Source organism: Mercurialis annua, linkage group LG1-X (genome assembly GCF_937616625.2).
Source record: "Mercurialis annua linkage group LG1-X, ddMerAnnu1.2, whole genome shotgun sequence".
In the NCBI taxonomy this organism is placed as follows: domain Eukaryota; kingdom Viridiplantae; phylum Streptophyta; class Magnoliopsida; order Malpighiales; family Euphorbiaceae; genus Mercurialis; species Mercurialis annua.
Window position 1 is genome coordinate 59,770,386 of NC_065570.1, and position 27,218 is coordinate 59,797,603.

Below are 27,218 nucleotides of genomic sequence, written 5' to 3' on the forward strand. Positions count from 1 at the left end.
AGATGGAATTAATTGAAAAGAGTAAAGTAAAATAATGAGAGTGGCTACATAAAGTGAAAATGTATGATGATTAAATAACATAATATTTTAAAAAAAAAAGGCTTAATTACTTAAAAACCACCCACCTTGAACTTTTTTTTCGTTTATACCCTGACCTAGGAAAAAATTCATTTATACCCTGACGTATGTGTTTATGTTTCACCTCTACCCCGAGGCACTAAATTAACCTCTTTTCATTTAAAAAAAAGTTTAAAATAATCCTTCATTTAGAGAAAAATTCATTTCTAATTAAACTCTAATTAGCTTCGGTTAAAAATGAAGAACCATTTTAAACTTTTTTCTTAATAAAAAGAGGTTAATTTAGTGCCTCGGGGTAGAGATGAAACATAAATACATACGTCAGGGTATAAATGAATTTTTTCCTAGGTCATGGTATAAATGAAAAAAAAGTTTAAGGTGAGTGGTTTTTAATTAATTAAGCCAAAAAAAAAGGACTTGTGGAGGAATACTTTTGCTTTGCAGTATGTAATTAAAAATGTTAAAATGGAGTACTAGTTGTTTTAGTGCTACCAAAAGGGTAGACCCAATGGGATTGGAGAGTTGATTAAGCATGGTTATGGTTATTGTTCCCCCACTCCAAACACCACCCCATCAAATTATATTTTTTTTAATTGAGACATTGGATCTTCTTACCTGTTTAATCAGATCTTCTTCAGGTGGTTAAATCATGGGATTCCTGCTTTTTTTCTCTTATTTAAAATTTGTAGGGTACCATACCCTGTCTTGGTAAGGCAGGCTTCCCTTTTACAAGTGTTTCTTTGATTACTTTAAGACAATTAGATAAGATTGGAGACATGTAGTCCCTTAATCACTTTATAATTTTAGTATGTTTTTATGCATTTGTTTATATTATTAATGTTACACTCAATTATTGGTAATTATAAATTAACCAAAATCCCCCATATTTCTTTTACTTTAGGATCATGAATTTGAACAGTTTCTTAGTTTTTAAATATCGATTATCAATATTATATTTACCAACGAGCTATATTTCAAATTATATAAGCGTTGAGCAGAAATCTACTAAATTGTGAGTCAATTTTTCCCATAAACTTTCACTCTCTCCAATTATTCAAAAAAGAAAGATAGTATCATATCTTGTAGTTGATGTTAATAATACTAGTCATATCAATTCCATAAGAAACTAATGAGGTGATGATTTATAATATAAAAGTTACTATTTAGATCATACCATTCTTACTGATATATTATTATATATTTATATATTATCAAGATAATTTAAAATGTTGCATTTTGAAGTTAATTAAAGAAACTAATTAGTCTTCATCATAATATTTTAAAAGTTTGCAAAGTTTAGATAAATTCAATTTAGTTTGATTAATATTATAAAAATAAATAAATTCTTTCGATTTTGAAATTAAAATATTTTGATTAAGTTATAGTACAAATCAAACTACAAAATTAAATCGAACAGACTAATCTAATTTAATTTGGAAAAGAGTTAGAAATTTGTTTTATTGGGTATTGTAAAAAATAAAAATAAAACAATTCGTTGATTGGATTAAGTTCGAACAAATTCATCCTCACCATGTTAACTAAACTTATAAACTGGCCAATTATTGATAATTATTTGATGGTTTAGGCACATCCATAGATCACATCAGTGAAAAGTGTTTTATGCAAGTACCCTATAGGGATCGATGGTAGTATTGCTCTCCTAATTATTATAAGTTTCAATTTTACCCTTTTGAAATCCTCTGGAGTTTGGTCCATGATAATGATATAGATCATACGCAAAGAGCTACTTTCAGAGTCTTGTGTTAGAGGGTTGAATTGAGAGATGTATCCAATGCCTGATTGATGATCGGTGTGGGGCTTACCATCTTTCCATAATCATATGGGTTTGAACGGTCAAGCTACATATTATTAGTGTTCTTGTTTCACATAGGATACTACCCTCCTTTCTTCCTTTCATTTCTATTCTTTCACAAAAGTCTTTCAAACTTTGAACTAATTCAAGAAAGAACTTCCAACAAACATTTAAGAAGATTGTGATATTTTTAAGACCTTGTAAACAATAAGAATAGTTTGAGATAGTCAAAAAGATCTCAAAGTATGATTATCCATAAAAATTATAAAAACTAAAAATGCCATTATTATAGCTGGATGACTTAATTTCGCGTTGCATTTCATTAGAGGGCGGGATTTCAACCCATCCTCTAACAAGAAGAGAATTGTTTTTCAAAAAATCTATTTAAACTATAATTAACTCTTGCTAGCCTGCTAATCATGCCTCACTTAAAAGAATAAAATAAATATACATATGTATAATTAGAGTGTAATCAAATCGATTCATTCAAAATAATGTTAAATTTATATTCAATTTGATTCTAAGTTAGAAAATAAAATTAATTTCAATTCAGAATATTTTGATGTTTAACATGGACTCAACAATTAAATCGAATAATATCAATTCATAAATCTGATGTGTATGAAACTCGATTGACATTGGTAATGTAGTTTTGATGATCAATTTGAAATTTTAATTAAAATTTTATGAATTCAATATTATAGGTTTTCCCCCTCCCTTATACGAAGAAAAAGAACAAAATTATTTTTGTTGATTAAAGGTCGGCAAATAATTATGTTACTATAAATTTATTCAACAATTAATATTTTATATACGACTATTATTTTTTATAATGATTTAGATATTTATTGTAAAATATTTAAGGCATCTCTAACAATAATCCCTTTTTAGACTGTAATAGCATATTCACTCCTTACCCCATATGTTAGGGGCATATTTGCTTTTTTTTTTAATTTTGTAAATTCTTTGTTACTTATTTATACAATTAAATAATAATATTACAAAATTGCCATTATTTTAATAACATGCCATTTTATGATAGACTTGGTCTACAAATGACGTGATGGACTGAGTCTATTTAAATTTTTTTTCATGAGATAAAAAAATGTCGCATACAAATAATGTTGAAAAGAGTAATGCTATATAACCCTCCTTTTTAACCCACCTGACGTGGCAACAAACTAGTGGATGTGTTAAAAGTTGTTTTTTGAGATATACACTTTTGGAGGGAAATTTGACGAATTAAATGCTGCCACGTAAGGAGGGACAACGAAGGAGGTATAAAATGGTGGGTTAAATAGCATTTTCATATTGGAAATTATAGCTGGGAATGGGATGATGAAATCAGACCCTAGAATAAGGTATAAGATTTTTGGTTCAACCAACAAATACTAGTAGTTAACTAAATCAAGTTGTACAAAATTATAGTAGTAAATGGTTTAGTTGAGATATATAGAAAGATAAAATCCAAATCACCATAATCCATAAATAAGTAGAGTAATAATGGCAACACCAGACCACTCCACACGGAGAGAGAAAAATGGGTTATGATACACTACATCATCATCATTCTACACTTATACCTTGCGTGCAATCCTCACGCACGCACGTATCCAAACTATATCTCTCTCTATTTTTCTCTTTCAATATAATTATAAATAAAACATTTTACCAACAGCAGGCTAAGGTCATTTCTGTCAATTTAGTTTCTATATAACTTTAGGTTGCTAGCTTCCGTGCATTCACATCAATTACTGCTCTTTCTCACTCCTCTCTCTACAATTGCAAAGCTAAAGTCTTGTTCTAGAATCTGTTTGTGTTCTTCGATCTGAATTCTTGGTGTTTCATTGGCTTCAATATATAATCTTGGTTCAGTCACTGTATGTTCTCTTTGCCCTCTTTCTTGGTTTTGTGTGCTTCATATTTGTTTTTTCTTTTTGTTGGGCAACTGGGTTTGGATGTGAAAAGATAAGGAATTTATATTCACAGTTTGTAACGTTTTGATCTTTTCTGTTAAGTTAAAAATCAGATCTTTATCTATAGCTGACAGCAATTATCTTCTTGTTTTAGATTTGGTTTCACTCTACAACTTAATAGCTCTAAGCAATGAGCTTTCTTCTTTATTATAATGTCATCAGTAGAAAATTAAAGAAAAAAATTTCATCATTATATTTTCTTTATGGAACTCGCCGATCAAATTCAATCTGAATATGAAATTTAAGATTCTACTTTTTGAGAATTTGTTCATCAGATATGTTACTGACGCTAAAAACCCTCCTTTTTGCAGGTTTGTTGTAGTGGGTGTTGGTTATCCAGTGGCTAAGTGAAACATTATGCGGTGGTTTTTTACTCTTTCTATAGACGTATATCGGAAAATTATCTCCCTCAACCTCTACTGCAAAGTTATTCTCTAAATTATTCTTCCAATAATCAATTAGCTTCCTTCAAATTTTTCACCTTTGTTATTTATTTACTCTACTTAATATCCATGGGATCCACTGTTTTCATTGTTATGCCCTGCTACGTCAGGCAGATTAGCTGAACTAACGATCTCTGTTTGTAATCTTTTTTTTACAAATCACCCAACCATTTACTCTTCTTTGCTTATTGGTCCTCCCTCTAGCTTAGTTTATTGGATATCTTTTTCTCCATAGTTCTGGGTTTCTGCTGAAAAATCATTGTCCTCTGTAAGATCGAGTTTTTGCTGTTATTTTTTTCTTTGACAAATTGAACGTAGTTATGGTGTGTCAAGCTGCTGGCAAAACAAATTTTCGGACATTGAAACACGAAAATGGGATTGCTGGGAGTGCTGCCATTGTAGTTAGAGTTATAGCATGCTTTCAACCTCTTGAAGATTGCCAGGTGAGTTTAATACACATTTTGTTCTTTTCTATAAGAATCTGATACGTTTTGTTATTCTATTGTATTGGTTAATTTCATTGAGATTCCTTGTTTTTCTCTTTAATTTGTGATCGTGGTTAGAAAGTTTATGTGGTGGTGAGTTTTTACTAATATATGTTTGTTCTTTCTTGTGATGTTTACCAGGCTGAATATTTTCGTCATTTGCTCAAACCTGTAACGTAGATTTAGATTTTGCACCTCGTTTTCAAGATTAAGCTGGAGTTTTTGTTTGTTTTATTCTTTTGTTACTACTCAAAGAAACAAGTGAATAGCCACTGTTACTACCACCACAGAAATCCTTGGGGTAAGTTTTGTTTACCTAATTTGTGTATAATATATTGAAATGAATTCTTCATATTGTTTTTACCTTGAGCTGCAACATCATTTTCCCTTGTGGAATTGTAGGTGATTGTTTTAATTGAATGGGTGAAGACCGGGGATCCTGGTTTCCTCGGCATCAATTTGATTGGCTGCAACCCAATTCCAATTGCTTGGGCAAGCCATTTGACGCGGCGGATCATCATACGCTTCCTGCGCTTATGAATCCTGCCAGTAACATGGTTTCGATGAAAGGGGCTTTGCCTGCATATCCATCCCCTGAGCCACCTTACTCACATGTTGAACAAGTGAATGAACCTCATGGTTGGTTTTACTGTTTGCCTCGTTTCCGTCAGGCTTTCACGCCTGCTTTAAACTCTGGTCTAATGGAGAAGTTTAGTACTACCCTTTGCGAAAATGATAAGAAGGCCAGCACGCCCAAGGTAGAGTCTGGGTGTTCTCAGAAGAGATTCCTTATTTTCGACCAGTCAGGTGATCAGGCGACTTTGATCTTTAGTTCTGGGATTGGGGCTCCAGTTCCGTGTGTAACTTCATTGGGTCCAAAACCAATTGCTGCCTATGATTCAAAAAGGGAAAATTTGGGAACTCATGAAAATCTGAATATTAACTCGGGGACAGTTACTGTGGACCAATTCGGTCAACATGATGAAGATGATTTGGAAAATGATGCGCACGAGGACACAGATGAATTGAATGCCCTACTTTACTCTGATGATGATAGCGATTTCACTGATGATGATGATGTTACGAGCACAGGTCATTCACCAAGTACCATGACAGATCACAACAATCAAGGCTGGTTTAATGGAATCGCAGAAGAGGTGGCCAGTTCTAATGGCTTGCCTAAGAAGAGAAAAGTGTTAGACGGAGGTTACACCGAAACACCAGCTCTAAGGGACACTGCTAGTTCTATGAAGCCAATCCAAAGTCACAGATTCGAGCATGATGCTGAATCTATATGTGATGCCGGGACTGCCCAGGAATCTGAATTGAGCAACAAAAGGATAAGAAAAGAGAAGATTCGGGAGACGGTAAACATTCTGCAGAACATAATTCCATGTGGAGAAGGAAAAGATGCAATTGCGGTTATTGACGAAGCTATAAGTTACTTGAAGACATTGAAGGTGAAAGCCAAAGCTTTAGGACTACATGCAGAATTAGAACGACATGATAGCGGAATTAAACCTCCTCCATCATCTTAGTCACAATTGGGTTTGAATTATAAAAATTATGCAGCAATAAAGGTAGTAAAATGATTAAACCGGGGCTTAGGGCCTAGAGAAAGCAGTAGCACTTGAAGTTGAACTTGACTTGAGCGTGAGGTGAATGAGAGGACAGTTTATCATAAAGGGACCCGGCTGAATGCACGCTGCTTCGGGTCCCTCTGTCATTTCATATTTTCTTGCATATTATTTGATGGCCGATGAGTCATTTTGAAACGTATTAAGTGACTTTGCAGTATTGTTTGTTTGGTTGTAATTTATATTTGGTTGGTTGTATTGTTGTCATTATGCATATGTACATACGTAGCATGCACATATTTATTACTACTAGGACAGCGATGTTCTCGCGTGTGCGTGTGATATTTGCTTTCTCTTTTTAGTATGATTACTTCAAAAAATTTAGTATATAATTTTTGAAAAGTTCAATTTAGATTAAATTAAGTTTCTCCTATATATACGAACTTTTAAAAAAAATCTAATATTTGATCAAATTATTAATATCCTCTCCAATTGACTATATTAGTTGATTTAATTAAAAGAATTTATTGTCGCAAATAAAATTTATTTTGATCTTTAAATTTACTTGTAGGATTTAATATTTTAATGACTTTTTTATCATTAAAAAAATTAATGGATTTAAATTGTAATTACAATTATCAGATCATTTGATTAAGTTTATGGAGAGAGTTTATGGGTGAATTAGGATGGCTCAATAGTAGCCGCGAAGTCCACTTTTATTTCTTTGGTAAACGAATGTGTATTTGGATGACTCAATAGTAGCCGCGAAGTCCACTTTTATTTCTTTTGCTTAAGATTGGTTCATCATCTTCAGGAGATGACCTTTCTTCTTATATATTTATATATTGCTATTTTTGGCAAAAAAAAAAAATCTAATTTGAGGAGATTAAATTAGTTTGTTTTAGTTTGGAGGGGATTTTAGTAATTATAATTTTTTTCTTTACTTTTCCGATATATAATATTTGTGGCATTTGGAAAATTTTTTTAGTCTATAATATTTATCATTTTAAAATATTAACAGAGCATTAATTGCTATTTTTTTATGTTTGTTCTCTATTAATTTATTGTAATAATATAATAAATAAATATAAATAATAGTTATAAATATAAATACGTTTCAATTTAGGATTAATTTAGTAAAGATGTTTATAAATTAAGAGATATTAATTGTTCATTTAATTTGTGTTAAAAGCAAATACGATAATGTATGAAATGGAGGTGGTAGTAAATAGTGTATGGATTTTGTGAGGGGACCGCAATTAATGTTTGCATTATTTGGAGAAGGAAATAAAGATAAGTCCATCATGTGACTGGAATTGACTGAATGCTTCTTCCAATCTTACCCTTCTCTCTCAAACTGCTCCCCCCACAAACCCTAAAGCTCCACCCGCCGCACATCTCATGGGAGGTGATTCTTTGACCAATTTTTGGTCAAAAATCACCTCACTACCTTCTAAATTTCTTTATCTTTCAATAAATAAATGGTATCCCCATATATCTATATCTTTATCTTTTTATTCTCTTCTCCCTTATGGTTTCATCTACCCTATATGGGTTTCTATTCACCCTAAATGGGTCATTCTTCTTCAAATGGGAAGCTTTACAAGGTATTTGCTCTTGATTTCAACATGAAATCTTAACACTTATAATCCTAATTTTGCATCCTTCAATCGCTTGGTGGTTCTTCGTTTAGAAGCCGATCAGAACAAGCGCCGACAAAATTTGAATTTTCTTGTGCTTCCTTTTGCAAGATTAGTTTGTAAATTTAATTTTTACAGCTTGAATATTACTCCCGACGATATGTGTAAATCTAAGGATTTCTTGTTGTAATTTTTAGATTTATAAATTTGTACCTATTTATCTAGATTTATTTTTAGATCTAGATTTTTGGTATTTTATTTTGGCTGACACATTATGTAGTCAAATAGCCTCTATATTGTAATTTTCTAGTCCCATTTACGTGGCTAGATTTGAGACTCTCGTAGTCGTTTTCTAATCTATAGATGAAACCATCTTCCGACAAAAAAAAAATCATGTGACTGGAATTAGGAAATCCGGCATTAAGGGGCTTAAACTTTTAATCTTTCAATCGCTTTCACTTTACCTTTCTTCCTAAATTGAACGCATGCCTTTAGAATTGATTGAAACTTGAACAATTGAATTATGGCTATTTATTAATTATTAATAGGAGTGACCTTTTTGAAAATATATTGCTTCATGATGGAAATTTTACTTTTTCAACCTCTTTGGAGATTGAATTTTAGTAATAATTAAGTGGTGGTTTGATTTACTGGATTTTGAGAGAATGATAAATCTTGGTTATCATTCACTTATAAAACCACTTACTTTTATTCTCCCATGTAATTGATTATGCATATGGTAATGCGATTCTCTCATCAGTAAAAATCAGTTATTTTTATTCTCCCATATAATTTTTTTTTAATAACTGGAAAAGAAACATCACATCGCTTATGGAAAAAAAAACATAAAAATATTAGCAGTTTGCTGCCCAGCGTTTATATTATTTGAGTTACATCTTGTTGGTAATGTAATAAATTATGTATGTATTAAAATTTCATTTGTATTTTTCATAGGATCAAACAACATTATAAAATTGATTACTGTTATTCTAATTTTTTTCATTTCACTCCAATTTTTATTTTTGTTTTAGACTTTAAAACAAAACAAATCTTAAATCATGCTTGAATTATATTACGGGTTGCATTTTTATTAAATTATCAATCAAAACAAGATATGTTTATTCAATGAAGATGAATCATAATAGACGTAGACGTCAGTGAATATTTGTTAATGACGTAGATGTGAACATAAAAATTGACGTTTTTATAATTTTTTCACTGTAAAACTTTGAAAAAGTTTTCCTCACCGTACTTACCATTTGACCTAAAGTTTATTAGCATAAATGGTTGGTAAAGTTTTTTTTTTTTTTTAACAAAGGCTAAAATTTTCATTGATGAGAATGAAAATTACATAGATGAATGGTTCTGCAATAAATTAAGAGAACTATTCTAAAATAATGATGAGAGCTGTTAATACAGTCATCGATTAGGACTTTTTCCAACCATCAAAAGGTTACCCAAAACATACATGGTTCAAATTGAAAATACGATCTTGAAACCGCTTGATTCTTGAAGTTTCAAACTCTTCAAATTCCATCTTTAATATAGATCAATAAGTGATCTCCCAATTTTTAGATCTATAAAAACATAGATCTAAAGTTCGAATAGATCGAAGAGGAGATAAAAGACTTCAAAAGTTTATTCAATCAAAATAAAATTCAAACAAACACCTTAAAAAAAGACTTATTGATATAAAAAGAGTAGATCTACGATTAATAGTACTATGGGCGGAGAGAAAATAATTTTGCAGTTAACCAGAAAAATCATCTTCTCCCACCCTTAAAGAAGATGAAGAAGAAAAAGGGCTTTTTGATTTTAGAGAGAAGAGAGAGCACTATTTTTAGAGAGATAATTTATGTGCAATTTGAGTAGTGTTGTTCTTGTTGATTGAGGGAGAGGATGATGGGAAAACATTATGGTTGTAGAGATAAATCATAAATAGATGGTGTGACTTTTGACAAGGGTGTCCTTGTTTGCATAACAACAAATATTGCTTTCCTTAATGTTGAGGTTTGGTTTGTTCAAATTTGATAACCACACCATTCATTTTTGAAAAATGGGTCCAACCCACTTTTTCATATTCGACTTGAACATTTAGTTTCACCAACTTTATAAGTTGCTGCCCATTTTTTGGTTGGTCATACATATAGTTAGGGGTCTATAAAAATCAAACTAAACCAAATTGAAATTGTAATAATCATTTGAGTTTTATAGGATATAGTTTGGTCAGATTTGTATCTTTATAAAAAGTTAATTTTTATTTCGATTTAGGCATTTAAAAAATCTAAATAATTGAAAATCTGAACAAACATATCAAATAATTATTATTATTACAAAATTTAATATCAATACAGGTCTATATATTTTTTTGAGTAATTATTAAAAAAAATAGAATAATAAAGTTAGTTATTATATATATAGTACATTAGTTAATAACTTAATATAGAATGGTACATGTAATAAATATTTTTAATATTTTATTTATAGTATTTTTTTTAATATAGAACCTTCATATTTAATTCATATATTAAAATATTTAATTATGAGAGTCAATCTTTTTTATATATAATATAAAGGATTTTTTTTAGTTAAATAATATTTGAAATTTTAAAATAAGTCTTTATTCCTTAATTATTACTAACAAATATGATAATAAATAAAAAAATGATAATAATCATATATGTAATTAGATAATAATTTTTTATTTTTTAAGTAAATAAATAAAACAAAATTAAAAAAACATAGTTATTTACCTAACAAAACAAACCAAACATTCTAATAAATTTTGATTCATCAGTTTCGGCCGATTCTTAAATAAATGTAAATGAATTGACCGATGCACATACAAAACTATAGTTACTTGACGCCGTCAACGTCTTAATTACAAATTAGATTATATAAACTTTGAGTATCAAAATTGATAATATCTATAAAAATAGATTAACTCTAAACTAATTTACGATCCTTTCATAAAATAATAATTTTATCACGTCTTACTGTTTCATTTATCATTGATTTCTTGTTCGTCCTAGAATTGTAAAATATAATGGACGGTGATAAAATTGTTATTGTAAAAGGCGAGCGACAGAATCGTAATTTTCTATAAAGTTTATGAATTAATTTATAAGTAACCGTTAAAATAAAATAAATGTATTTCACAGGTGGATGTTGAGTTTTTTGTTATATGAAATTATGGTGGCTACGGAATTTGAGATGATGTTAGAATTGTAAAAAAACACTAAACGGTGAATGAAATTGTCACTTTAAAAAGTATGTGATAAAACTATAATTTCATATAATAATCATAAATTTATTTAGTGATAGTTACTATTTAGCTAATGAGTTTAAATATTAGTACGTGACATTTAGAAAGCCAAATCTCTCCGACATTTGATCAAATTCATCATTTCCCTATCCGTCAGTTAATTTTGTTAGTTGAATTGGTCAAAGATTTTATTGTCAAAAATTAAGTTCAATATAATTTTTATTTTTTGTTTCAAAAAACTTCATAATTATTTGATGCTTTAATTCAACTAATGGACTTAATTAACGGAAGGAGAAAATAATGAATTTGATCAAATATCAACAAAAAAATAATTAACTTGTAATATGTCATGGGATAGTAATATTTTGGTACTAAATTTATGGAGTAAATAGATTATTCCATTTATTTATAATTAATCCTAAAAAAAAAATTGTTCCATTTAGTGGTTTGTAGACTCTTTAGCCAACTCTCGTACAGTCGTATGTCACTTCTATGCCATTTATTGTGCGAAAGTTTTTTTTCCACTTTTTGTGGCTTTATAGAAATTGATTCATCTAAAAAAAATCCTAAAAATATTTAAGCTGCTAAATAACTTTGCAATCCTTACAGCTTAGCGTATCGCGGTCTATCTTTACCATACTTTTCTCCCTTTTTGGATTTTCTATCTTGAAAATATAAGAGAAATATGATTATATAGTTATTAAAGAAACGATTTTCATCTACAACTCTAAACCTAAATACCACAATGGATAGACGTGCGTAACACATTTTTAAGTAGGGCTGAAGTAATTTAATTTACTTGTAGTTTTAATTTCGGCTTTTTATATAAAATACTGTTTTTTCTCCAACATTTACTTTTTTACCATCACTTCTAAATATTTACATTTCATACCAACTTTCTTTTCTTTTATACTACTTTTTGAAGAAAACTTTACTTTTTAGATTAACTCCCATTTTCCAACATTTTTTTTCATCATTTTTGATTTTTTTTTCACCATTATATTCCTGCATTTAATATTTATCACATATTCTAATTTTAAATTTTTTTAATTTTTTTGACTTTTTTTGGATTTTGACTTTTTTTACTGTTAATGTTTTTCGCCAGTTTTAATATCAATATGAAATCAACACGAAATCAACATATGTAATAAACTAACTAATTTAAATTTTTCAATCTTCTTTTACAATAATTTTTATTTTTTTAATATTTTTTCAATTTCTTTTATTTTATTTCACATATAATGTGTTCTTTTTCGTTAATGATAAAATCAACTAAATATCAACATAATATCAACACAATATCAACATAAGATCAACATTGTAACATTGCATATCATTATTTTCTTTTTCAACAATACTAAAATCAACAAAATATCAACCGAAAATCAACACAATGTCAACACTGTAACATTATAATAATTCAACTTCATTATTTATCTTCTTCTCCGATACTATAATATCATTATCTAGTCTCAATTTAATTTAATTTAATTTTTTAGTTTATTTCACAGACAATATTATTTTATTTGCCAAAGTTAAAATAAAAAAAACAGTTGATATCAACATAATATCAACACAAAATCAACATAAAATCTACAACACTGTGACATTACAATAATTCAACAATCAATCATCATCAACAAATCGTTCTGCAGAATATAAAAAAACGCAGAAACACAAGAAAAATGTAGAAATAACAGAATTTTATTCCATAAAATCGCAAAATTATTCTACATAACATGAAATGAGTATTAAATTCTTTAAAGATACTCTTTATACATGTTTAATGGTGAAAAAACAGTAAAAAAATTAACAAATTACAGATCTGAAAATGAAAAAATTAACAAAAAATTCCAAATCTGAAATCAAAACGATAAAAGAAAGATGACAGCGAGACGAAGACGGAACGGCGGAACGACGGAGGTGGAAAATGGAAGAGAAACGATGAAAATGGAATGACGGAGGCGGATTGGTGCGAAGAACAAAAGGTGAGTTGAGAGAGAGAAATGAGAGAGAAATTTGAGGAGAGAAAAAATTATTTGGTTTATGAGGTTTTGACTTGGAGCAGTATATATATGATGTCCGTAAAAAAGTAATAATTTTCAGCGTTCATGGTAGTTTTCATATTGAAAACTGTGACCCGTATAAAAGTTATATTTTTACAAAAGATATATGTTTATGTAAAAAGCCCTTTTAATTTTTGATAGAAAAAGTTATGTAATCTTTTATATCATAAGAAGTAATATGATATGAAATTTTAGTAATATATGTACAATTTTGCTAGTATAATTAGTTAAAAAAATTAATTGATATAAATAAATTACAATTTAATCGCTAAATGATTTGAGAGTATTCTCAAACTATTCTATTTTCAGAAAATAATTCTAAATATTTGGATCATGAATTGCTAATTATATTCGTCATCCACTTTCATAAAATATTTATAAAAATACCCTTTTGTTATCTAATGTTTACTAATCGTAAATACACATAAATATACTATGAAAATACTATAAATACACAAAAACACACACACTATAAATACACTGTAATTATACCATAAAAATACCAACAAAAAATATTACAGCATAAAGAGTAGTTTTAAAATTAAAAAGGTAATTTGGAAAATAAAAAAGGTGTGTGATATAATTATTTTCAAAAGGTGGGTACCACTGTAGCTAAAATTTTAAAAAGGTGTAAGAATCAAGCGGTTTTAAGATCGTAGTTTCAATTTGAACCATTTATATATTTAGATAACTCTTTGATGGTTGAAAAAGTCTTATTCGATGACTATATTAACAGCTCTTATCATTATTTTATAATACCTTTTTCAATTTGTTAAAGAATCATTCATCTATATAATTTTTATTATTATCAATGGAAGTTTTAACCTTTTGACAAAAAAAAATAGTTTCATTTATATATTTTATTTTATTTATTTTATACATATATTTTAAATAAGATACTATTATTTATTCTTTAATTGATTTTGTCCTCGCTTGTGAGGTTATTATCCTCTTTTATGGGTTTTTGTCCTCCTTTATGGAGTTTCTGACTTCCGTTGTGGGATTTTTGTTCTCAATTGTAGGTTTTTGTCCTCTCTCGTAAGGTTAAACGTCCCCCTTCATCAGGTTATTTTTTCATGAGATTATTTCTCCTTCTTTATAAGCGATTCAGGTATATTAATGAACGTGCTCATTACCTGATAACAAAAAAGATTAATTTCAAACTAGTTTTTAATTTTAAAAACTGCATATACGTGGTTAGTATTATTGTATATTATTTTAAATTCTATTATTCATTGCATTATTCATTGTTTTTCAGATATAATAACATTTGAAGTTGTTGTAGGAGATGTCTGTAGTAAAAGGAAAAGTTAGATAATTAGAGACAACTTACAGTATTATATTAGATATCATTCGCTTATCATTCATCAATTTTGTTAAACGAATGTAATTCGATGGCCTATTAAGTGCCAAAAATGTCCATGCATTATTTTTAATTTGGCTTACAAACTTATTGCGTACCTTTTTCGCTATTAATAAACACCAATTTTGGAAAAAGAAAAAAAAAACTAAATATTACCGCTTTCTATGTTTTCTTGCAAATAAATTGAGAATGGCACTTCATGTTCAAAAATAAATAAAATTGGGAATAACACTTTATGTTCAAAATTTGGGCCGCCGTTTCTGTTGAATTGCTTTAGTTTAAGTTCCACGGCCCACATTCTTTTAAGAATGCGAATGTCCAAATTTCCTAGTGGTCATGTATTTAGTCTTCATGCTTGAAATCCCACATATAAATCCAAAGGAAAAATAAATTTTAGAAAATCCGAAAGTGTTTTTTCATAAGTATTTTTGATATGTAAACAAAATTAAACAGCATAATATCCATATATTTTTTTATCTAAAATTATTATTACTAGCACATTTGGTTACTTGTTGTTACATCAAATTGATGGGGCAATGCAATTTATAAATTACATATTTAAAATTTATTAATTCAATTAAATAAAAAAAATTGTGTGAGATATAAATGTTGGAAGAAAAATGACGATCCTAACTACATTCCGCCGTTTCTGTTGAATTGCTTGGCATCCAAACGGAATGGGCTTGGGCTTAGGGATCATAACAAATCATTTGGGGCTTTGGCAACCAGTCAGAAGCCCATTACAATCCAAGACCAGCCCACGAAGATATCGCACATGTCACATGTGACATGTCCCACCACCCGTATCTTCTTTAAAAATGACAAAGCACCGTTCATCGCAACATCAACGGTGCTTAATCGTTACGCTAACACCGCCATATCCTGGTCCTTATCTCACTGTACACATACTCACGCAAACAGTATTGTAAATAAAATACAGTAGACGAGAGGAATGTAGAAATGCAAAGAAATTGATGACTGGTGCATCACCGAGCTAGAAAATTATTATTTAAGTCATTGGAAATATAATAGCATTATATTTTAGTTATTTATTTTCTTTGCAAACACTGAACACTAGCGTAAACATTGGTGATCAATCAATTTGTTAGCGAAGTTAGGGTTTTTGGAACATCGTTGCTGATTGAAGAAGAAAACGATCAAAGAAATGGAAACTTGCGGTTTTCACGACGGCAATATTTTTAATTTTCTGGAGACTAGATATTATGATGCAGCTCGTCATGTACACTATTTCTCCTTTTAATTCTTCTGATTAATCTTTTGTATTTGCTTATTTTTCAATTGATTTATTTTACTGTTTTATTTTGGTGCTGTTGTTAAGAGTGCTTGTGTTTTCAATTTCTGAAGTTTAGGTTAATTCTGGATTACTTAATAGGTGACCTGGTAATGTAAATATTGTTTTGGTGATTGGAGCTACCTTTTTTTGAGTCAGAATTGTATTGCAAATGCTGCTGGTTGTCTGTTGAAGCTGATTTTTTTTAATGGTGATTATTGGAGTGTGTTTAATAGAGAATTGAGAGTTTTTGTGCTGTTTCTGTTTTCATTCGGCTGATACCTATTTTTAACTTGTATCTTAGTAATTCAATGTATTAAAAAAGAACTATTTTGGGATTGAGGTTGTCAATCATTTTTATTATTGTTTTTTTAATTAACCTAGCCAGTTTGTTTTATAGTTTTGAAGGGAGTGAAGAAAATGTATTTGGTGTCTAAATTTTTTACTCTTGCAGTATATTTTTGCCTTTAAATTTGAAATGCTGGTAGAGTATTCTGTTTTTTGAGTGATCGTCCAGAGTGATCACTGAATTGTGATTGAAATTTAATATCAATGTAACTTTTTGCTCTCACAATTTTATCCGTGAAGCATCAAATTTTTGAACAATGACATGTAAGGAATGTTCATTTGAATATAGCTCTAGCTTGAGGCTGCTGTTTTATTCTTTATGTAGGATATTAATCGCAGTTTACAAATGCATTCCTCACTGGTTAAAAGACTCTCTCAGGAAAGGGAATTGCAGGTTAGTATATATGCATTTTCATTATTTGTTCCACATGATTTCATTGACTTCATATTACTCTCACAAGACACATCTTAGACTTAGAAAATGTATAAGGAAGTGGACTAGGTTTTTGACTTACATTGTTTAATCAGAAATATTGTTTTAAAATCATTTTTTTGTACATGTAGCAATGTTGCTATCATGGGCCATGATCATTATTTATCTCTTCATACTATGATGAACTCTTTTCATATGATGCAAGGATATTTTCATAAATGTAGCATCTCTTGCCCATCAAATGTCATATTAAGAAACTTTTCTCTCTCCTACAAACAGGGGCATCAGGGTTGTGTCAATTCTGTAGCATGGAATTCTACTGGTTCACTCTTGATTTCTGGTTCAGATGATACTCGGGTATGGTACATCTATAATTTTATTATTTAAGCATAAATGTCGGAAACAAATTGAAGCTATTTTGTGTGTGTTCATATTTTACATTTGAATAAACTTTAAAGTACCTATCAGTCCTGTCCTGATGATTAGGATGGTATGCATAAAGGCTCTGGCATGTGGAATTTTATCCAGTTTGGTGCTGTTGGCAGCAAACTCCAACTTGGAAGACTGTAGCTTATTTGATTTATGTATGCCTTGTTGTGTAAAGTTTCCTTGGACCCGTAACTTTGACCATTTTCAACTATCAATAAACTGACCTGAACATTATATGGGATAAGCTATACTCTTTACGTTACTATCGAATTTATTGTTTAGCTCTTAATTTTCAACTACTTCCCATGCCAAAACTCCAGTATCCTGCTTCTTTCTTTGTATTGTTTTATTTTTTCTACAACTATGACCACCTTTCTCCTCCTTGCTGCACAAGCTGCTAATATTTGGGAGTGGATATGGAAAAACTGATTGAAGCATATCCTTATTCCTTACCTAAAATTTCAACGTAATAGTTTCCCTACTCTGTTGCATAAATGCAAGGTTTGCTTGTTATTTTGTCCTCTCTCTCATACGCAAAGGCTTGGGCACGTGTGCCCTGCCTCGTGATTACTTGCTTGTGTGTCCAAGTGCTCTTGCTTATGTGTAAAATGAAAGCGATTGCACATTGCCATAATGCTTTCAAATTGTTTTTGCAGATGAACATATGGAGCTATAGTGGTCGAAAGCTTTTGCATTCTATAGAAACTGGGCATTCTGCAAACATTTTCTGCGCAAAATTTATCCCTGAAACTTCCGATGAGCTTGTGGTGTCTGGAGCTGGAGATGCAGAAGTAACTTTTTGTTTTACTGAAATTTCTAAGAGTATGTTATGTGTTGACTATATTGTTTAACCTCACCTTTTTTTTTTTGCTATCTTTATCTTCTCTTCAGGTTCGGCTGTTTAACTTATCTCGTTTAAGTGGAAGAGGGCTAGACGACAATGTCATTCCCCCGTTAGCGTTGTTTCAATGTCACAGTAAAAGAGTAAAAAAACTAGCGGTATGGTGTCTTTGAATAGATGACGGAATAAAGTGATTAGATTCTGAAATGAATAAAGTGAACATGAAAAATCAATTTTTTTTTTGGTCTTTTGATATGCTAGATTCATAATTGTTTGCTTACCTTTATCTGCATTTTCTTGCATTTAGGTTGAAGTTGGAAACCCCAATATGGTTTGGAGTGCAAGTGAAGATGGGACACTTAGACAGCATGACCTTCGGGAGGGTTCTTCTTGTCCGCCAGCTGGATCTTCTCCCCAAGAGTGTCGCAATGTTTTGGTGAGTTTCTAATTCTTTACTGCCCTCTATGCTGAGGATTTGGCTTTCGCGCTGCTTTGTGTGGTTTGCATCTTGGCTTTTAGCATATCTAATGTAGCTTTTTATTCTGGCCTGTGAGTTTATTATTACTTAACACCTTTGCTTGATTCTTTCTTTTGTTAATATGGCATCTTTTATTCTGTTGTAACTATTAAACTAAGTTAAATTTCTTGCACTTCAGTATCATAAAAAGAAAGGAAGAAAGACACAAATTCTACTAGCATAATCTAGATCAACATGTTCAGTAGCATGAAACTTGTACTATGATCTCACATCTTCTAAATATATTTTTTCTTTAAGTTTGAAAATTGACATATTAAATATATATACCTAGGCTGCTTCAACTCTGGCATTCTAAGAATAAAAACTCGGAATTTCTATTGTCCATGTCCAACTTAAAAGGTAGTTGACCATAATGTCCCAATATTTCAAGTTTATTCATCATTATTGGCAACTATTATTTAATTTTAAAGAAACTTTCACATGCATGAGTGATTTATTAATTGTCTCAAATGCCACGAGACTAATCTTTTGAGATACTGGATCTAACGCATTTGATTTCTAAGTTATATGGAATTTATTTGCGTATTTGATTTCGGGTAAATTGTCAGTTATCTGCAAGAATGTTTATGAAGTTCCGTTACCCTTTAGCTTCTTGTGCATTTATTCCTTGGCACCCTGTTTATGGCGATTTTACATGTGATCATATTTATAATTGTTTTCACATTTAGTATTCGATGACAGCTTGACTTGCGATATGGCGCGAAGAGGTCACTAGCTGATCCTCCTAAACTGACCCTTGCTTTAAAATCTTGTGACATCAGTGCCAGTCGGCCTCATTTGCTCCTAGTTGGTGGGAGGTGCTAGTTTGATGCTCATTGTGCAGTTGTTTAGCTTTATTACCATCATTGTTTTGGCTAATATATCACTTTTTAATACTTGCAGTGATGCCTTTGCTCGTCTTTATGATAGACGAATGCTTCCTCCTTTGACTTCCTGTCGCAAAAGGATGTCACCGCCACCTTGTGTTAACTATTTTTGCCCCATGCATCTTTCTGAACGAGTTAGTTGTCTTTCAATTTAATGAATTGATATTGCGTTTATTTCTGATTGAATGTTACTATTTTTTGTTTTATCTGTATGTTTTATTGGATGGGTAACAGAATTGGAATAGAAAAATGTATATTTGTACTTTTCTAGTTAAGGATGAGTTAGTTAGTCTCTTTTCCTTCCCAGGGACGCTCTGGTTTGCACCTAACTCATGTTACATTTAGTCCAAGTGGAGATGAGGTTCTACTTAGCTATAGCGGAGAGCATGTTTACCTCATGAATGTAAATCATGGTATGCTTCTTCATGTTGTGAAGTTAAACCTTTTTTTTTTGGCAATATTTTGGTTTTGATATATGTGCAATTTGTTTTTCTTTGGTGTAAGGTTTTCTCATTTCTTGATATTGGTGATGGATTCCTTTTTGCAGTATTTAAATAATATCTGATTCCTGGAGAATTAACCATGTGGTATCGATGTTTAAGTTGGAATGCCAACTTGAAATATGACCTACAACATTAAAATGGGTTTGTTTGTTTGAGATGGATTATATGTATCATGACTGTTTTATTTAGCATTCACTGCTTAATTTCTTATGAGATATCATGAATCTTTTATGGAGCCAAACTGTTGTTTTGTTTTTTTCCACAGGAGCTTTACATGATCTAATAAAACTGTTAATTTGCAGCTGGAGGGAGTGGTATGCAATATACTACAGGAGATGCTTCAAAACTGATGTCCTTCACCCCTATCCTCAATGGGTTAGAATTGCAACCACCGCAATCAGATGCATATAAAAGCAGCTTTCGTTTTAGAAACAATGTTGCTTCCACGGTATTCATCTTTACATGTTCGTTTATTCTTGCTATATGTGTCATGCTGATATTATTGAGAAAGCACATTCTTCTGTCTGTTTATGTATTGGGGTCTAATGTAATTGTTACAGATTAAAAAATGCAGGAAGCTGCTTCAGTTTGCTGATAAATGCTTAGAGGAGGGTGAAAATATTTTCAATGGCATTGAAGCATGCAATGAAGTTTTGGATGGGCATGGTCATGATATTAGTCCTGCGTTAAGGCATGACTGCCTCTGTACACGTGCATCCTTGCTGCTTAAGGTTCTCAAGACTTGTTTTGGACACACAGCTCTCATTTCTTTTATTGGATATCTATTTTGGTTGGACTGTTAAATTGATTTTTTTCCTCTTGTGATTTCAGCGCAAGTGGAAAAATGATGTTCATATGGCCATAAGAGATTGCTACGGTGCTCGTAGAATAGACAACTCTTCGTTTAGAGCCCTTTATTACACTTCTGAGGCTTTCTCGCTGGTAAGATTGTTGTACAATCTTATGTTGCCGAGTTCAAGTACTGCTGGTGTTGGTGCTGGATCACTTCTCAGTGGCTTCCAGTACTTCAATTCTTTTTCATTTTTAGAAGGGCTACAATATTTTCCACTTAAATGAAGCCACATCTCGTTTAGATTATTTGATCATGATTGAAAAGCTACTGGGAAGTGGGAAGTAGTGTTTGGATATACAAGCGTAACTTGTTTGTTTTTTCAGATTTTTGATTATGTTTCCTTTTTAACTGGAATTATTTTGTTGTGGACGTGCTTGTTCTCTTTTATTTATACAACATTTATGTCTGCAAAAATCATGCACAAATGACAATGTTCAAAACAGGTGGTCTGAGTGTTTGTACCTGGCAACACTGTGTCTAATTAGGCAGTGTCTGTTCAGGACAGGGGCTTAGCATGACTGACTGAAGTAATAATGCTTGGGACTAACTAGAAAATGGCTTTCTAATTAGTCATTCAAATATCAATGAAATTAAAGTTGCTCATTATTTTTGGTTAGTCATTATCATAGGTTTTTACTATTTGCTTCTGCAGTTGGGAAAACATAAAGAAGCTCTTGACTTTGCTGTTGCTGCACAATCTGTGGCCTCATCTAATAGTGAAATCACAGAATGGCTGGAGAACATGAAAAAGAACCTTGCTCAAGGTTTGTGTTTGCGACTTATTGTACCTTTCATTTTGCCCTTGTCTCATATCTAGTTGACTAATACCAATTAATAACTAGGCAAAAGGTACAAAAAAAAACCTCGTAGTTTTTACAAAAGTACAAATCAGCCCTTTTATTTTTTTTGGGTATAATTAAGCCCTCTTGGTTTTCAAATAGAACAAATAACCTCTTTCGTCCAACACTATTAGAAACACACGTTAATGGCCGACATGTCTCTCATAATCATATAGGAAAAAAGTTTAAAAATAATTTTATTGTTTAAAATATTTACCGAAAATTTGAGGGGGTAACTGTCCCAAAAGTAAACTATAAGGGTTTATTTGTTCGATTTTAAAACGAGGGTTTAATTGTTCAATTATAAAAACACGAGGGCTTAATTGTGCTCAAAAAAAGTAAAAGGGCTGATATGTACTTTTGAGAAAAAATCAAGGGTTTTTTCGTACCTTCTGCCTTAATAACTATTATGGATTTTCTTACTGATATAGTTATCTATTTTTTGTTCTGGTGTAAAGTGGCAATTAAAGTTCTTTTTGTGATTGTAATTTTATCTTGTTTTCTGACTCTTTTGTCCATCTATTAACCTGAAATATGTTTTGAATTGAATTTTGCTTACTTTAAGTAAACACGTAATTTTTTGTTAGAATGTCATTCCAATTGAATGCTTTGTAACCTTATTTAACTCAAAACTTTGATGAACAAAAGTCTTAAAATCTCGGACCTTCTGTTTTCTTCTCAGTGTTCAGGGTTCTCTCTCCTTCTCTTTCCAGGGAAAGGAGAGGAAAGTTGATCTCTGTTACATGCAATAATTTAAGTACATCTCTGATACTTGGGAAGCTCATCTAATTGCATATTTGCATGACTAGCTGAAGCTGAAAGGGCTAACAAGGCTAATGATGGCGTTCCAAGGTCTGAATCTCGAAGTGGAAGAGCATTGTCATTAAGTGACATACTGTACCGCTCAGAGGCTACCAGTGATGCTTCACAAGATGGGCCGACTGAAAGAGAAGATTCCGACTATGATGAGGAATTGGAGTTGGACTTTGAAACATCAATATCTGGTGATGAAGAGCGTGATATTGAACCCAATACTCTTCATGGAAGCTTAAATCTGAGAATTCACCGAAGAGGTGATTCAAGTAGGGAAACAAGCTGTACAAATGGCTCCTGCGGGTCACCTTCATCATCACATTATGATCGGACGCCTTATCAGGTTAACAATCAGAACTTCAATTCAGTTCTTGCATGCTGTTGTGTGTCATTCTTTAAATGGAATTGATCTTTTGTAAATTTGAACTTGCACAATTGAAATGCTACACTATGGAAAAAGTGATTACTGTCTTATGTGAGATATAATGTGTCAACGCCTGGTAGTCTATATATCCTCGATCATATTCATCAGCTCCCATCATCTCTTTCATGGGCCTGTTGAGTGGGCTATGGAATATTTTATATGGCAAGATTATGGAAAATTAGATAACAAAATAAATACGATCTTCCTGCCCTTTGTCAATTAATGCATGCTCATGTTCACATTGCAGCCAGAGACGGTCATTGATATGAAGCAAAGATTTATTGGCCACTGTAACGTTGGAACTGACATAAAACAGGCCAGCTTTCTGGGTGAGAGAGGTATTTTACTATGCATGCTATAAGAGTCAAATATACCTCAATGCAGAGATAGATTGGCTTACAAGGGCTGTTTGAAAGTTGACCCTGTATGGGAGTGAGTTTGATTTCACATTGCTAAATGTTTGAATTTGAATATTTGTTGTACTGCATTTTATTTGCTTCTATTGGAATTGTGCGAGTGGATTATTTCTATTTGATGTATGCTGATAATGGCCGCCCTTTTTAATCTATATCCTGCATGCATGACCACGATAAAATGCATTTGCTCTTGAAATATTCCTGTCTCCGACCCTTGTACTGTGGAGGGATTCCTTACATGTTCAAAGTTGGGCCTTATGACTTGAGTAATATTTACTACTCAGGTAGTTAATATTTAGTGCACAGTGTTACTTAAATTAATAATGCACATCTGCACCTGTAACTGCAAAAGATTGCTCTATATGGTTATTGATTGTTTGATGATGTCTTTTAATTTAAATGCAGCTGGGAGTCTTTTTACATACTCAACATTTATTAAAAAAGTGAGTCGAAACATCTAATAACTGATTTACAGGAGAATATGTGGCCAGTGGAAGTGATGATGGTAGATGGTTTATTTGGGAAAAACAAACCGGCAGACTTATAAAAGTGCTTCTTGGAGATGAAGCTGGTATTTTCTTGTCCTGATGGCTATAAGTGAGGTTTATTTTGATGTTCTGCACTCTCTTTTTCACCGCCCTTTGATTTATATGTTTCCCTGTACAGTTGTGAACTGTGTGCAGTGCCATCCATTTGATTGTGCCGTGGCAACAAGTGGGATTGATAACACAATAAAAGTGAGTTCGGTAAAAGTTGATTTATATTCAATGGAGCTATCATGATGCAGTATCCTAATTTTAGCAACATGTTATAGATTTGGACCCCAACTGCTTCTGTGCCATCAATTGTGGATGGAGGATCAGCTGGACCTGAAACTTCTAATGTGTTGGAGGCCATGGATAGCAATCAGCGTAGACTAAGCCATAATCGTGAAGTCATCCTGTAAGAATCTGAAATTCCCAAGTTATTCTGAGGATTTAATATTGTTTCTAAAATTTATTTTTTAAATTCTTTCCCTTCCCCGTGTTCTGTTGTTTCCCTCTCTGGCTATCTCATGAAAACTGGCTTATGATTGATTAAAATGTGAGCGTTTGGATTAAATGAGCCTTCAACCTTTCTCAAACAACAGCTTGTACTTGACCTTTCTGTTTTAGCTTATTAGTTGCATGGTGTAGCCTGCAAAATCTTATAATTTTCATCTTCTTATCCGTCTCTAGGACCAGCCACTTGAGCATTAATTGTGCTCTACACCTTGATCTTTTCTCGTGTCACTGCAATTTTAAGCATACATGCATTTACGCTACAGGATTAGCAGTAAGAGCCATTTTTGCTCAAAGTCGGTCATTTCTTTGGTCATTGATTTTGTTTTTTTCATGTTTAAAGAATTTATGTGGTCCCGTTTTCATTGTTTTTAAAAGGATTTACAATGTTAGTTGCAGCCCTTTTGAACTACTGGAGCGTTTTCGGATGCACGAATTTACGGAAGGAACTTTGCACCCTCTTGAGTGTGCTCAGACCTAATCATGATCTTGTTGAAGCATCCAGTTAAGTCTCATTCTCTCTCTTTTTTTCAAGTCTTTTTCTCTTTTTAAGTTTCACTCTCTTGCATGCCGTGATTTTTGACTATAAACCGACCGATTAATTGTCATGCCATTTGCAGATATCATGTGGTGAATTATAAATGGTGCAGTATGTGTATATGCTTTTGTAAAATTTTGAATATAAAGGCAGGTAGTGGGGCAGTAGGAAATTAGTTTACCATGTAAAGCCTTTTGGGTCCCTAAAAATAAGTTAAATTCTGAATAAAGCACTGCCATTGTGAAATCATTTTATAGAGCCTCTTTGTAACTTTTTTTTCTCTGTTGAGAATTTGTTAATATTTATATGTATATATGTCAATAAAGTGCCATGTACAGATGATATTTTGTTATATTATTGATATTGTGATTTTATGGGGCTTTTAGTTGCTGAAAGTTTCTGTTAGGAACCTACTGATGTTGACTGCCTTGTCTTTTTTAATCCGTATTTTCTTGGCCGGGTCCGTCCGCGTTTGAAAACAAGTCATCATTAAATTTGTATTATATAGTGGAGTAACGTGGTTGGTTCGGGCTCTTTTATTTAGTACCTTAACCAATTTATATGATCAGTGATTACTAGCCAGCTAGCTAGATTTTCTGGTTTGCTTGTCATTGATATGATATGAAGCCCAAATTGTTATTGTTTTTCGTCCTTTGCCACAAGAAACTACTTACTGAAGTAATTTAATTCGGCTTGATTTTTGGTCAGAGGTCAAATTGACTTGTGAATAATGGAGGAGTAAGACCTCCATTAAAAAGGTCAATCCAATCCATCTTTCTTATTAATTTTTGTGAGCCTAAAATTAGTGTACTACTTTAAATGTATTTTAAATAAATTGTTCTGGTAGCTAGAAATCATTATCCATTTGAAAATAGTCACTTTAGCTATTTTTACACAAATTAAAAAAGCAATAAATATGTCTAAATTTATAAATATTTTTACTAAATTAGCCCTTCTTAAAATTTGTTGATATTTATTATTATATTTTTCTATGCTTTCAATGTTTAATAAGGGTTATATACGGAAAAATAGCAATAAATGCTTTATTGATACTCTAAAATGACAACTATTTTGAAACAAAAAAATTCTTTTAAAGCGACCATTATTTCAAAACAGCAGGAGTATGTAATTACTATTCAATTCAAAGCTTAACCTTTGGTTACCCAAATATTTAGAGTGTTGCCCATTTGCTGGTAAAAAAATAGGCGTTGATTCAGACTGCCCTGAGTTAAAATTAATTTAAGCAATGGTATTCAATTATTAGATAAAACAATTAGTTTATTGGTATTAGACGGATTCATATAAAATTAATATACTCTTTCTATTATTTTAATTGTCTATTTAGCAAAATATATGTCTCCAACTAGTTGTTTGTTTAGAGTTTTAATGCGACTTTAGCTATTAATCTTTCAATTTTTTTTTAATAAATGACTATATAAGTCAATTTATAATGTATTTATTAACTAATAGGATTATATTCGTATTTATTTTATAATTTACAAAACCAACTTAATTATGTTTTGAAATATAATTAATTACTTTGTTTATCCCACATGTAAAGGACAAAATACTAAAAGCACGTGGCACACATGTGAAGGATTACAAAAACTTTTATTCGAGAGAGCGACCAAAAGAGAGACAGATGTTAATTGTAAGAGTGTGTTTAGTTGTTTGTTTGGCCATGTGGTCAGGTGATCTTGTTTAGGTGGGCGATATGGTTTGTTATTTGGTGTAATTTATTGGTCATTAGTAGACTCCTCTCTTTTTTTTTTATCAAACAGCAGCTGTAGTATATAGAATAAATTATCAGTTTACAACAGGATATGAAGAAAGTATAAAACGTTTAAAAGAAGTAGCTAAATTATGAGCTAACATATTAAACTCTCTACGAACAAAACCAATCGAGCAAGAAAGAAATACATCCTTGAGACGTCGAATATCTTGACAAATTCCTCGAGATCTGTAATCCGTAATGATATCCGAATTTACAGCTTGTGAAACTTGAAGAGCGTCCCCCAACAAACAAACCCGATTCCATCCACATGATTGAGCCCAGTTCAGACTTTCCCGCAGCGCAAGAAATTCTAATATACCCGGATCCCAAATGTGACGATACTGAGCATTAAAACGAGAAATAATAACACCATTGCTGTTCAGAGCCACCGCACCAATAAAACCACAATGATACAATGAAGAGGTAGCAGCATCATAATGAATTGTAATGGTACCTGATGGTGATAAAATCGCAGATTTAGTATTAGACAACAACTGACCAGATGAAGGAGACCACTGTGAAGGCTTCGGTAATGCTATGAATTCTTGATAAGCTATCACTGCTGC

The 27,218-nt window shown here is 31.4% G+C and overlaps 2 protein-coding genes across 4 annotated transcripts; both read left to right on the top strand.

Annotated features, from left to right (window-relative positions):
- The first annotated feature begins 3,621 nt into the window (after positions 1-3,621).
- Positions 3,622-6,716, top strand: LOC126654424 (transcription factor bHLH145). Its single transcript, XM_050348266.2, has 4 exons — positions 3,622-3,771; positions 4,179-4,753; positions 4,937-5,096; positions 5,198-6,716. Exon 4 carries the CDS (start codon positions 5,215-5,217, stop codon positions 6,331-6,333), a length of 1,119 nt encoding a protein of 372 aa, XP_050204223.1. The 5' UTR covers positions 3,622-3,771; positions 4,179-4,753; positions 4,937-5,096; positions 5,198-5,214; the 3' UTR covers positions 6,334-6,716.
- An 8,892-nt stretch (positions 6,717-15,608) lies between these two features.
- LOC126664313 (protein ALTERED SEED GERMINATION 2) lies at positions 15,609-25,250 on the top strand. 3 transcript variants are annotated; one of them, XM_050356656.1, is made up of 20 exons: positions 15,609-15,946; positions 16,671-16,739; positions 17,058-17,135; positions 17,864-17,998; positions 18,099-18,206; positions 18,356-18,484; positions 19,268-19,383; positions 19,469-19,586; positions 19,760-19,865; positions 20,258-20,403; positions 20,516-20,686; positions 20,787-20,897; positions 21,461-21,572; positions 22,457-22,803; positions 23,132-23,213; positions 23,776-23,871; positions 23,967-24,037; positions 24,115-24,242; positions 24,734-24,844; positions 24,961-25,250. In XM_050356656.1, the coding sequence occupies exons 1-19, from the start codon at positions 15,872-15,874 to the stop codon at positions 24,819-24,821; spliced, it is 2,286 nt and encodes a 761-aa protein (XP_050212613.1). In that variant the 5' UTR covers positions 15,609-15,871; the 3' UTR covers positions 24,822-24,844; positions 24,961-25,250. The 3 variants fall into 3 exon arrangements, with proteins under 3 accessions (XP_050212613.1, XP_050212611.1, XP_050212612.1); XM_050356654.1 differs by having other exon boundaries at positions 15,611-15,946; positions 23,132-23,222; XM_050356655.1 differs by having other exon boundaries at positions 15,612-15,946; positions 23,132-23,222; positions 24,740-24,844.
- The last annotated feature ends 1,968 nt before the right edge of the window (positions 25,251-27,218 follow it).